This window comes from Sprattus sprattus (genome assembly GCF_963457725.1).
Source record: "Sprattus sprattus genome assembly, chromosome: 3".
NCBI classification, from domain to species: domain Eukaryota; kingdom Metazoa; phylum Chordata; class Actinopteri; order Clupeiformes; family Clupeidae; genus Sprattus; species Sprattus sprattus.
In genome coordinates, this window is record NC_137922.1 from 11,532,262 (window position 1) to 11,545,230 (window position 12,969).

The 12,969-nt window shown below is 39.1% G+C and overlaps 1 protein-coding gene across 1 annotated transcript; it reads left to right on the forward strand.

The window, feature by feature from the left end:
* Positions 1-2,178: 2,178 nt before the first annotated feature.
* LOC308362623 (toll-like receptor 13) lies at positions 2,179-12,364 on the forward strand (the record flags this gene model as incomplete). Its single annotated transcript, XM_080835354.1, has 3 exons — positions 2,179-2,288; positions 11,533-11,620; positions 11,858-12,364. 3 exons carry the CDS (start codon positions 2,179-2,181, stop codon positions 12,362-12,364), a joined length of 705 nt encoding a protein of 234 aa, XP_080691480.1.
* Between the last annotated feature and the right edge of the window lie 605 nt (positions 12,365-12,969).

A 12,969-nucleotide genomic window follows, 5' to 3' on the forward strand; every position in this document is an offset into this window, starting at 1 on the left:
CTGCACTGGTGGTAGCCAGGCAAGCGTCAGGACCGATTGTGTCTTTTGGTGTCCGGTTGATGTTGGATGTTCGTCCCGGTGGGTAGTAGCCCGTGGATGCGCTGTTAGGTACCTGGAGTGAAGGTAGGCTGGCTAACGTTGTAGCTTATACATCCCATGCATCCTGTAGTGTTATCCTAAACTCCCCCTTTCGCCTAAGGGTGCGATCGCTGGAGTATGCTCCAGAATCATTGATTTGCGTGTTTTCGTGACTTTTCCGTCGTGGGCAACCATCATTGTTGCAAACCCGAGGCTGTGCGGCTGTTCTCCGTTTTTACGGGTACGTAGCTACTTGTTGGCTAACCGTAGCTATTTTACTGTGACTTATTCTTAATGTGACTTATTCATTTATTCTTAATTGTCCACGTTAGGCTGCTTGGCGGTCGTGGCACTACCTTCTGCTGCAAGTGGAGTCTCTTAGTCCCTGGCTGTGGTAGGTCCCTTTCTTAAAGTTCTATCTTGCGGGAGTCCAATTGTATTTACTTTACTTTAATATTTACCTTTGTTATCCAGCAGGTTGGCAGCCGACCGATAAATTAAGGCTAGTTTTCCATCACCAGCTGCTGTTTTGTTTCCGTTTGATTTTCCCTTTTATTTCATGTCAACTTTCTGAGTGTTGGCGTTGCACTGCGTGCGTGCGGCCAGGTCCTCTAGGTGGTAACCTGCGTGCGCGCGTTTGTGTAGGTGCTCGTGGGTGCTGTGGCAGGGTGCATGCGTGTGCGTTGTGTGTGTGTCTGTGGTTATTTGGATTGTGTTAGTGTTTGTACGTCTACATTGTCTGTATACTTTTCTGTTTGTTTTCTGTGGAGCCTCACTGGCGAACTTACCCCTGTGCCTGGGCGCATAGTCTAACACTAGATGGTTGTGGTGCAGTGTTCTACTTTAAGGCGCTTGTAGTGCCCATTTGGGGGGTGTATGGTCTTGCAGTGCTTGAATTGTGTGCTCTTTTCATTTCTTTTACCGCCCAATCAGTCCAACGGGGTGAGACGTCCGTTGGTCTCCAGTGTCTCCATTTGTGTATTGTTTTGAATGTGGGTTTGTGTTCCCCGTGTGTAGTTACCGCTGGTAAGTCCCCTCTCCTGCATATGCACACAGATTTATGTTCATGTGTGAGTGACCACCAGAGCTCTTTTCCCTAGCCAAACTCCATTATCTCCCGTCTTGTTTACTTGTCTCTGGGTTTTATCACCTGCTCTGTTGTATGTCTTTAAATAAAGAAATTAATTTATTTTGTAATAGATTCCTGTCTCTGCCTCGTCCTTGCACGAACCTGTGTGCTGATTGCATGTTCATGTTCATTACTGACTTGCAGTCTGCCGTAGTTTCACTTAGTTCCTAAGAGGGGCCTAACTCCTCTAGGTGGCGTAGTCGACAACACAGTCCAATCATTACCTTGGTACCGCCACACCTTGTTGCGTTCCTCCTTTTTCTTTTTGAAAAAGCTTCTTATATCCATAGCTTTTAAGGGTTGCTTCAGTGAATTCAGTGAAGTAATGTTAAGTAGATCTGCTGCTTCAAAACATGATTGGGTTTATGATCAACGATATCATATTATTTCTGAGGGCTTTAGTGCATGATTGGAATGACAGATGGATATATCTGGGGCTATTTTTGTATTAATCCAGAAAAAAAACTTGAGCAACACTTTTTCAAACATTCCCCCCACCGCCACTGCTGCTTGGCAGTCATCATTTGTTTTTCATTTATAATTAACAGACTGTACAGGTCAACGTTTTCTTCTTCTTCTTTATGAATAGATAGGAAAATGGAGCAGGTTATATTGTCACTCAAAGAAAAAGCATGAACTTTTGAAAAAACATTTGCATACCACTACGAGAGCAGTTATGACACTTTCAGGATTACCAATATGAGTTAGTGTGTTTTTGTGGTTGTTGGGGGGCGTGTGTGTGTGTGTGTGTTTAAATGGGTACCGCTTAAATGTGTGTGTTTGTTAAACCTGGCAAATAACCGGCAGCCGCAATGGAAAATTACTCTACTACAAGAATTTGACCCTGGATTTCTTGCTCTTTACCAATTTTCTCATTCAGCAGTCATAGATCTACTAGAGATCATGGGCCTTAACGTTCCAGGTTTGATAGCCACTGTAGGTTTTTATGTTGCTGTCCTGGCCACAGGAATATGGGCTGCCAGGAGATCAAAAGCAATAAGGTCCACTGGGACAGTCACAGAAGTGGCTCTGTTAGGGGGACGCTCTGTAAATCTGGCTGTGGGGATTTTCACTATGACAGGTGAGTATTTGTGGTTGTGCCAGCAGCAGTATAGATTTTCCTGAATATCTCAATTTGCGTGCAAAATTGTACAGGAGGTGTATCACCAAACATTACATTCTTTACCTCTTTGTAATTTAATGTTGGATTACTAGTGGTGTTTTTATGTGACTGACTAAACTGTGTGTGTATGTGTGTGTGTTTCTCATAGCTACCTGAGTTGGTGGTGGGTTCATTCTCTGAGTGGCGGAAGCTTTCTACAGCCCAAATAAGGGTCTAATCTGGGCACTGATGCCACTCTATTATTCAGTATCATTTATTGTGGGTAAGTTTATTTTGAAATTTGTAATTGTGAATGAATAAAGTCATGAAGAGGGGATTTGTCAGTTCATGCAGTTATATATGTTCAACAAACCAGAAGGCCTGATAGTAGTAGAGCAGAGATAAAAACAGCCACTTTTAATCTGCAATCTATTACATCACCCCCTTTATGCACCCGAGAATTCATGGTCATGTGATGGTTTTTTCCAGTGTTCATATATTTCTACTGTAATTGTCTTTGTCAGTTTCCACCTTTGTTCACAGTTTGTTGACTATCCATACGTCACACACATATTGCGTTGTGTTTTTTAACTGAGCTCATTTAAACTGAAAATTAAATGTCTCCAATGTTGGTGCTGCAAATGGAGAAACATTGTTATTTAGTTGTGCTCTGACTTGACGTCCCGATTGAAGAGCAAAATGAATAGGCTGTGTCAACCTGCACGTCTGGTTCCTGCAATGGAAAACCAAAAGACAAAGTTCTTGCGGTGGAAGGCGTCTTATGATACATTAGAGGGGCTCTGTGAAAATTCATAAAATCAGTCACATTGAACATTTCTTAAATGAACAGAATCATTTAAATGCTTTAGTATAAATCAATCAATGAGTCAATAACTCAGTCAATCAATAAGTTAATATGCTTTCAGAAGTTGTCACTCTAAAAGTATGACTCATACTATTTTGGCTTAGGCAAAGCATTGTTAGGAATTTCTGTTGATCATAGTTTTAACTTGCTTCAACTTGCTTGAGGCTGTCTGCGCAGACTGCAACAGGATGCTGGGCCAAGAAAAAAACAAACATTCTGAGAAATGTCACAGAGTAAAACGTGTCTTAAACACGGGTTCTGTTAAAACCACATTAGAAAAAGGCCACACTTTTCTGGTTCCACCCCAAATGAGGAACAAGACATTAATAGCTGCAAGAATGAACTGCAGTTCACACATTCTGTCACGTTCATGGGTCTTATGTTTTTGCTTGTATTCCAAAACACCTTGTATGGTGAATTTAAAGAGTGTACTGCTTCCATTTATTCAGGAAGTGCATCATGAAAGACCCTTTTAGACATATGAAGACTCATGGCTCATTGAGAGAGAGTCTCAGACATCTCCATCCAGCACAGAAGAATGAGGTTAATCATTCCTTAGACTGCCTGCAAGGAAAACATTTCCAACATAGACCTGAAAAGCACCAATGGTATGTAAGCATTGAAACATTATTCTCATATCAATGTAACATATACAGCCGCGGAAAAAATTAAGAGACCACTTCAAAATTATCAGTTTCTCTGGTTTTACTATTTATTGGTATGTGTTAAAGTAAAATGTACATTTTAGTTTTATTCTATAACCTACTGGCAACATTCCTACCAAATTTCAAATAAAAATATTGTCATTTAGATCATTTATTTGCAGAAAAATGACAATTGGTCAAAATAGCAAAAAAGATGCAGTGTCTTCAGATCTCGAATAATGCAAAGAAAACAAGCTCATATTCATTTTTAAACTACACAATACTAATGCTTTAACTTAGGAAGAGTTCAGAAATCAATATTTGGTGGAATAACCTTGATTTAAAATCACAACTTTCATGTGTCTTGGCATGCTCTCCACCAGTCTTTCACATTGCCGTTGGGTGACTTTATGCTACTCCTGGCGCAAGAATTCAAGCAGCTCGGCTTCTTTTCATGGCTTGTGACCATCCATCTTCCTCTTGATCACATTTCAGAGTTTTTTTTATGGGATTCAGGTCTCAAAATTGGGCTGGCCATGACAGGGTCCTGATCTGGTGATACTCCATCCACACCTTTACTGGCCTGGCTGTGTGGCATGGAGCATTGCCCTGCTGGAAAAAACACTTCTCAGAGTTGGGGAACATTGTCAGAGCAAAAGGAAGCAAGTTTTTCTTCCGGGACAACGTTGTACTTTGCCTGGCTGAGGTTTGTAAAAGACCATAAGGATTGAACCAAAGCCGACTGGAGGGTCTCCTAGTTCGTCTTCTCTGATGAGTCCAATTTCACAGTAGGTGCAAGACTCTGTGGCTTGTAGGCCTCTCCAGGTCTCCGTCTAACCATCAGACGACCATGTGTTGGGCAAAGCTGAAAATTGGACTCATCAGAGAAGACGAACTAGGAGACCCTCCAGTCCGCTTTGGTTCAATCCTTATGGTCTTTTACAAACCTCAGCCAGGCAAAGTACAACGTTGTCCCGGAAGAAAAACTTGCTTCCTTTTGCTCTGACAATGTTCCCCAACTCTGAGAAGTGTTTTTTCCAGCAGGGCAATGCTCCATGCCACACAGCCAGGCCAGTAAAGGTGTGGATGGAGTATCACCAGATCAGGACCCTGTCATGGCCAGCCCAATTTCGAGACCTGAATCCCATAAAAAAAACTCTGAAATGTGATCAAGAGGAAGATGGATGGTCACAAGCCATGAAAAGAAGCCGAGCTGCTTGAATTCTTGCGCCAGGAGTAGCATAAAGTCACCCAACGGCAATGTGAAAGACTGGTGGAGAGCATGCCAAGACACATGAAAGTTGTGATTTTAAATCAAGGTTATTCCACCAAATATTGATTTCTGAACTCTTCCTAAGTTAAAGCATTAGTATTGTGTAGTTTAAAAATGAATATGAGCTTGTTTTCTTTGCATTAATCGAGATCTGAAGACACTGCATCTTTTTTGCTATTTTGACCAATTGTCATTTTTCTGCAAATAAATGATCTAAATGACAATATTTTTATTTGAAATTTGGTAGGAATGTTGCCAGTAGGTTATAGAATACAACTAAAATGTACATTTTACTTTAACACATACCAATAAATAGTAAAACCAGAGAAACTGATAATTTTGAAGTGGTCTCTTAATTTTTTCCGCGGCTGTATACTCAATGTAACAACAACAAGTATTTACTATTCATGTCTTAAATGGGCCTGTTTCACAAAGGTAGTTTGTAGTGTTCATTTTGTTCACAGATTAGTCTAATGCAAGTTTCACAAAAATAACGTCTGACTAATTTTAAAGGCACCCAGTGCAACTTTCGAGGCTTAAAAATAAACATTCTAAGCATTTTTTGAGTCTCAAGCCTATAAAGTTGCACTGGGTGCCTTTAAGATAAAATGATTAGACGCCTTACCCCCTGGATAGCTCAGGCCAAAGAACCATGTAACCATGGCAGAGTGGTAAATGTCACAATAGGCAAATATTTGACCATTCATTTCAATGGGAAAAAGGGATGAAAAACAGCCATAACAAAAGAACATTCATGTTGTGAATTTGTGCTGGAAAACACAAAGCTGAATATGATGGGTACAAAAGGGAAGTTATAGCTTCCATCATCAAAGAACTAAACAAAAATCAAACAAACCAAAATGTATTTCAGCCAGGGTTAAGAAGGTTATTTTTGAAATGTTGTAGGTTACAGATTACTAGTTAAAAATGTAACAGTTTTGATTATTACTACATCAAAGTACTGTAACCTCTTACATTTGATTGATTTTGATTAGTAACTTTAATTTAAGTACATATTTTCTTCTCAGTAACTGCAAATGATTACAGTAACTGTATTTTTTACAATAACATTTACTTTGTAATTTAATTATGTAATGTTACATTTTAGCCTAGCCTTGACATGGATTACAGAAAATACTTGTTGCATGAATTAGCTTCCTTTAAACTGAGAACTGACGCTGAGACATGAAATTTACATAGTGTGTATGCTGAGGAAAAGATGCATGGATTTGTATTTTGTGGAACAGATTTTGGAGAGTAGAAAGTGAATGTGCTTATACAGTATAAGAGATTATTTATTATTCTTTCTATTGAAAAATATGAATTTAAAGGTGTATCAGATATAATAAATAGTTTTATATGGTATCCTTAGCACCGTGTTTCTCAAAGTGTGGGGCCCTGAGATCTGACAGGTGGGACGCCAATGGACCTGATGAACGTTTTTTCCCCCGTTGCAATGCCTTCTTTTATAGACAATAACGATCATACACCCCCATCGCACTAAACAACCACACGTAAACAAAGAAATATTGTTTTAATTAGCCTGTTGTTAACCTTTCCTGCTAGTCGGAGATTACAGTGGATACTTTTGTTTACTGCTCCAGTGTTCTATATTCTAAACTCCAGGGTTATCTCCCTTTCCCTTCCGTCTGCAGTTAATAAGCAAATGAATGAAACTTGATTTGGCCAGAGGATATATTCTCCACACTGGTTGCACAGAGTTCAATGTTACAGCAACATACCCCTCATGGTCTTTCATGGTGCACTTCCTGAATAAATGGAAGGAGAACACTCTTCAAATTCACCATACAAGGTGTTTTGTGATACAAGCAAAATTATAAGACCCATGAATGTGACAGAATGTGTGTATGGATTGAATAAGGGAAGTGTTCTCTATGTTTTTGCCTCCAAGTTTGTGGAAATGAGACTGGTCAAGGTGCGGTGCCAGATATTTTTTTCTGCAGGTGCTGTAGGGGAGCTCAGCATTTTACTGAGGGTGCTATGAAATGATGGTGATGATAGCCTATGTGTCACATGGTTCTCTACTACAACACCTCCCCACCATATCGTCTGTCATCTGTTTACATAATTTGCTCTCAAAAGCGTCTTTGGGGTCCATGAAAAGCGATATACAAATTAATTGAATTATTATCATTAGGCTGCTTCCAACAGATGCGCATATAGACGCATGTTATCCGAGATTCCGTACTCCCAAATATTTCACTTACTTCAATGGGGGTTAAAGTTGGGCGCCAGTTGACCACCAGGTCACAACTACTATGTCAGGCAGAAATTAAACTTAACCTCCACATCAGATACCCCTGGCATTTCTTCTTCTTTTACGTTACTCTCGTTTCTCAATGAATCTTCCAAATTTCTCAGGGGGGGCAATTTTTTGGATAATGATTAAGGCGACCCATTCAGTAGGTACATTAAGTAAGCCGATTTACTCATACAGCAATGCCTTTTTGTCCACTATTGGCAGCAACCAACAGTAATATTTCCCCTCTTTCTACATAGCTAGCGTAGCAAGTTACAGGTGGAACGCTATGGAAGTAAGTTACATTCAGGAGCCTTCATAAGCAAACATGATGTGGCTCCACATTAAATGATCCCACTTTTTCATTATCCACACGTCTCAAAAGTTGTATGATGTAACACAGCTGAACAGGACACATGATATGTCCAGTAACAACATAAAGAAGGGGGCAACATACGTCAAAACCAACGATATGTATTGACTGATCTTGAAAGTATTGGCCTACAAAAGCAAAATAAGTCATCACATAAAACATAATTTTCACTGTGAAACCTATGAAAAGTCCACCATCACGACTGCGATTTTCTTTGGTTCCAATTTCCCTCCCTTTGTAGAAACCTGTTGAATGGATACATTTGGTCAAGGAAGTCCTTATTGTTTTTGGAAGTGCAAATCCAGGGGGAGCTATAGCACACCCTAGCGTCCCCCTGGCGCCGCCCCTGCTATGGTCACTCCCTCAGATCTATCCGTGTGCGTCACCATTCTCTCTCTCTTGCTTGCTCGCTCTGTCTCTGCTCTACCACTTCTACCCTTTAGCCTACGTGTTGCTCCTTTATATACAATATAGGAGCCGCACAATTATAAAAGGCTCTAATGACATCAGAAGGGGGTCCGGGATGAAAATGTGACCTGGAACCTAGTGCAAAAATTTTGATTGACGTCGGGGTACTAATTGCAGCAGGACTATAAAAAAAGGAGCATGAAAGTGAAGTTGTGTAGTGACAGCTGATCCACCAAAAAAAAATCAACCTTAAAGAAAATGGAAAATTTCAATAAGTTTGACAATTTTACGTTACATTACATTTAGTCATTTAGCAGATGCCTTTATCCAAAGCCAAGTACCAGGGAGATTTTAAGATTGACTAAGAAACTAAATTGCAAAGTAGGCCTTTTTTTTTTTTGATATCAGCCCATTTGAGGCAAGGATTGATACCATTGCACATTTATTTTCTCCTTTCCTTAACTGATGTTATTTGTTATTGATTTCCTGTATTTTTTGAACTGATGTTATTTGTCGATGATTAAAATTTAAAACTTATCTTTATTTCAATAAATGTGGCTTGGCCTACCATTTTATTGGAGCGAGGAGTAACAGGTGGGGCTTGAAAAGGCCCCCTTGTTCAAAGTGGGGAATGACAAAAAAAAGTTTGAGAACCACTGCCTTAGCAACATCCATTATCAAGCAGTCAAGGGTTAGCCATCAGTTAATTTGTTATCATTGAACAGTATTTGAATATTTGCCTGACATTTTTTATCAAGTTTGAAGGACCATTAAACATTTCTATTGCTCAGAATCACACAACTGGTTTCATTGCGGCTTCTGCTTTCTAGCAGAGTAGTCTAAAGATCTCAGATGTCTTAGCTCAGCGCTTGATGGAATATAGTAGGAATATTATTCTGGTTAGATGATCCATTCAAATTCAGTTGCAGAGAATTCATTCTCAGCATTACTAGTTATTATTACTAACATTGTTATCAAGTCCGATGGAAAGACTAAGCTAAATGTATAAAGTTTTTAAATTAAATGGGTCAAAGCTTGCTTTGTTGGTGACTGTTTGTAGCTTCTTTTCAGAAACTTAACCATTTTCAACTCCGGTTTGAATGAGATTATTTTGTTACAAATGTAATGTATTTAATTCTGATTTAATAAAGGAATATTAACTTAATATGTATTATTTCCTAATATCTATATAATAATGTTTATTATTTAATAATACTTTTCATTTCCATTACAGACTCACTAGATTGATCGCTGCCTGGATCTAGTTAACACACTGGCACAGTCATATAGTGCCACAGGATGAAAGTATTCTGATCTGATTGAGGCTTTCAACCCCAACAAGAGGACTGAAGATAAAGGCCATCACCATGGATACCACTGTGCACAGATGGTTCACTGCTCCTCTCTGCATTACTCTCTACACTGTGATCTGTGTTAGTCACGTGACTGGATTCACATATGGGGAATGCATGGTACATGAGGAATTCAGAGGTCATGTAAAGTTTTTCTGCTACAAAAAAAATCTAAAGCAGGTGCCACAAAAACTTCCACTCGACGTAACTGATATAGACATCTACCACAATGACATCTCAATGATAAAGAGCGGGGATTTCCAAAATCTTACACATTTAGGAATCCTAAATATCTCTCACAACGTAATCTCTTGTGTGGAGAAAGGAGCATTCAGAGACTTGATTTCCTTAACAGAATTAGGCCTGAGTGAAAACCGTTTGACCGTAATAACAAATGAATTCTTCCACGGCCTGACCAATCTAAAAGTGCTCCTCCTGGAGAAGAACTTAATTTCGACAATTGAAAATTCATCATTTTCTGTCTTCAATCACCTTGAGGGTGTGAAACTGTCTGGCAATAAGCTAAGAGACGTGCAATCAATACAACCTGTTTTCAGGATACAAACACTGAACACACTCCATATCGCACATAACAACATTTCAATTTTTCAGTCGACTGATATTTCAAATGTACCCCTCAGACTTCAAGTGTTGAATTTAGCTCAAAATCCTATAAACATTTTCAGGATTAGTGCAGATATTTTCCCCCACCTTGAGGCAGTCGATCTGTCATTCTGTTTTTCAAATGGTGGATTAAAATGGGAAGTTCTGAACACAGATTTCTTTAAGAATGTAAAGAGGCTTGAAATGGCTGGTGTCAATGTCTCAGCAGTGGAATTCAATGTCATACTGCAAGCATTTAATAAGTCACTGGCCCATCTAACACTGAGTAGTGTGCACTGTGCGAAATCCCTCATAAGTAGCACTTGTCTGATTCCAACACTCACAGAGCTTACTTTGAGATTGAACAGTATCAGAAACTTAAAAGAAACAGGGCTAGAGAAATGCTTTCAAGTTAAGGTATTGAATCTAAACGATAATAGTCTTTCCAATCTGGAAAATGGCTTTGCATCACTAAAGAATCTTTCTTCTTTACAACTGGGCTATAATAATTTTTCATACATTCCAAATACGATACAAAATCTATCCATGTTGGAAACGTTAAACTTTGTATTCAATCAAATTGAAAAATTGGATTGTTCCACCTTTAGAAATCTTAACCGTCTCAAAACTCTTAAACTGTTTGGAAACCAAATTAATATGGTGAAGGACTGTGTTTTTAAAGACCTGATAAATCTAAAAGAACTATATTTAGGAACAAACCAAATTAGTTCTTTAAGAGGAGCTTTCAAAAATGGTCCTGCAAAGTTGGAACGTCTAGAACTAGATTATAACACCTTATATTCTCTTAACTCTGATGACTTCAGTGGTTTGAAATCACTCACTACTTTGCGTTTAAATGGCAATAAAATAAAAGTAATTGATGGCGGGACTTTTGATGCATTAAGTAGCTTGAGAGTACTAGAATTGCAGTCTAACAAAATTACAGATGAATCACTCACACCAGATGTTTTTTCAGGACTTTCAAATCTATCACAACTGAGTTTACAGAAAAATCACATATTGAGAAAAGACATGTTTAGAAAAGCTCCTTTTGCTCCTTTAAAATCTCTTCAAGTGCTTACAGTTTTCTCTCAGCCTCATCATGAAATTCAGTCTTTTTTGCCCTCAAATTTTTTATGGAATTTGACACATTTAAATAGTTTCTGGGCTCAGAATCTTGGGGTTAAGTCTTTACATGTAGACTTTTTCAAGGATAACACCCAGATCACCCTTCTAGGCTTGAGTGGAAATTACCTCACAGCTCTTTCTCCTGATATATTCCTGCCCCTGCGAAAACTCTATAAGCTCTATTTAAAAGAAACCCACCTGAAAACTTTAGATTTTCTTGTGCAAGCAAAATTACACCAGCTCTTATATTTGCAGGTCAGCAATAACCAACTTGCATCTATCAATCACTCAATTATCCAGTCCCTCCCTGGATTAAGGCTACTCGATATGCAAGGAAACACCTTTACCTGTGACTGCAGTAACGCTTGGTTCATCAAATGGGTGGAGGAGGGTAACTTTACACAAGTACTTGCAGCTAATAAATATGAATGTAATAGTCCTCCCAATTTGATAGAAACTAATCTTCTAAAACTAGATGTACAGTCTTGTAACTCACAAAATACAGCGTTTTATTTTTACATATCCAGCACTTTACTTGTGCTTCTGACTTTGTTCATCTCTCTCATCTATCACTTTCTACACAGGCAAATCATTTATGCCTATTATCTCTTGTTGGCATTTCTCTATGACTATAAAAGGCAGGGGTCAAGCAAGTCATGTGGTTTCCAGTATGATGCTTTTGTTTCCTACAACACACATGATGAACTGTGGGTAACTAGTGAATTGCTTCCCAAACTGGAGGGGGAACAGGGATGGAGAATATGTCTGCACCACCGGGACTTCCAACCAGGAAAGCCCATCGTGGACAATATCGTGGATGGCATCTATGGTAGCCGCAAGACTATCTGCGTAATCAGCCAACACTACTTGGAGAGTGAGTGGTGCTCCAGGGAAGTGCAGGTGGCCAGCTTCCGTCTGTTCGATGAGAAAAAGGATGTTCTGATCCTGGTGTTCCTGGAGGACATTCCAACCTATCGGCTGTCCCCATACTACAGGATGAGGAGCCTCGTGAAGAAGTGCACATACCTCAGCTGGCCCAAAGCGAAACAGGACCCCCGGGTCTTTTGGGAGAAACTAGGAGTTGCCCTCGGGGCCGGAAGGGGTTCTGAGGAGGAGAATTCCCTCAGTGATGTGCAGAATGTTCTCTAAACCTTGTCAGATTCTGTCAAGAGATAAGGTCTAATGCTCATGTTCAGTTTGACCAAACTGAGGAAATTATTGTTAAAACTATGATTACAGTAATAGTTTGTTTAGTTCATTTATTCGTTTAATAAATGAATGCTGATTTGAAAATGTAACATTCAAATGTTTTCATTTATTTTTTATTTAAAATGTGCTGAAAAATGTGGACGTGACCATAAAAATGAACAGCACAAGAAAATGTTAATGATTTAATAGGTTACTGTATATTACTTATGCCTACTGTTTGTATGTGGGTACATTGATTATATAGCTAAAACACTCAGTATTTATCAATTAATCAATAAACATATACACAATAGAGCAAAATAATGTGTGAAAACTTCTTTCATCAAAGAATCCTCCATTTGCAGCAATTGCAGCCTTGCAGATCATTGGCATTCCAGTTTTGAGGTAATCTGTAGAAAATTCACGTTGTGCCGTCTGATATACCTCCTACGAGGGATTGGCTGTATGCCATACTAGGCCTTCAGCGATGTCCTACACGATGTTAAACTGAGTGAATCCACCTCCTAATACCATCATTACGACGCCATGGCTCTCGAACCATTATA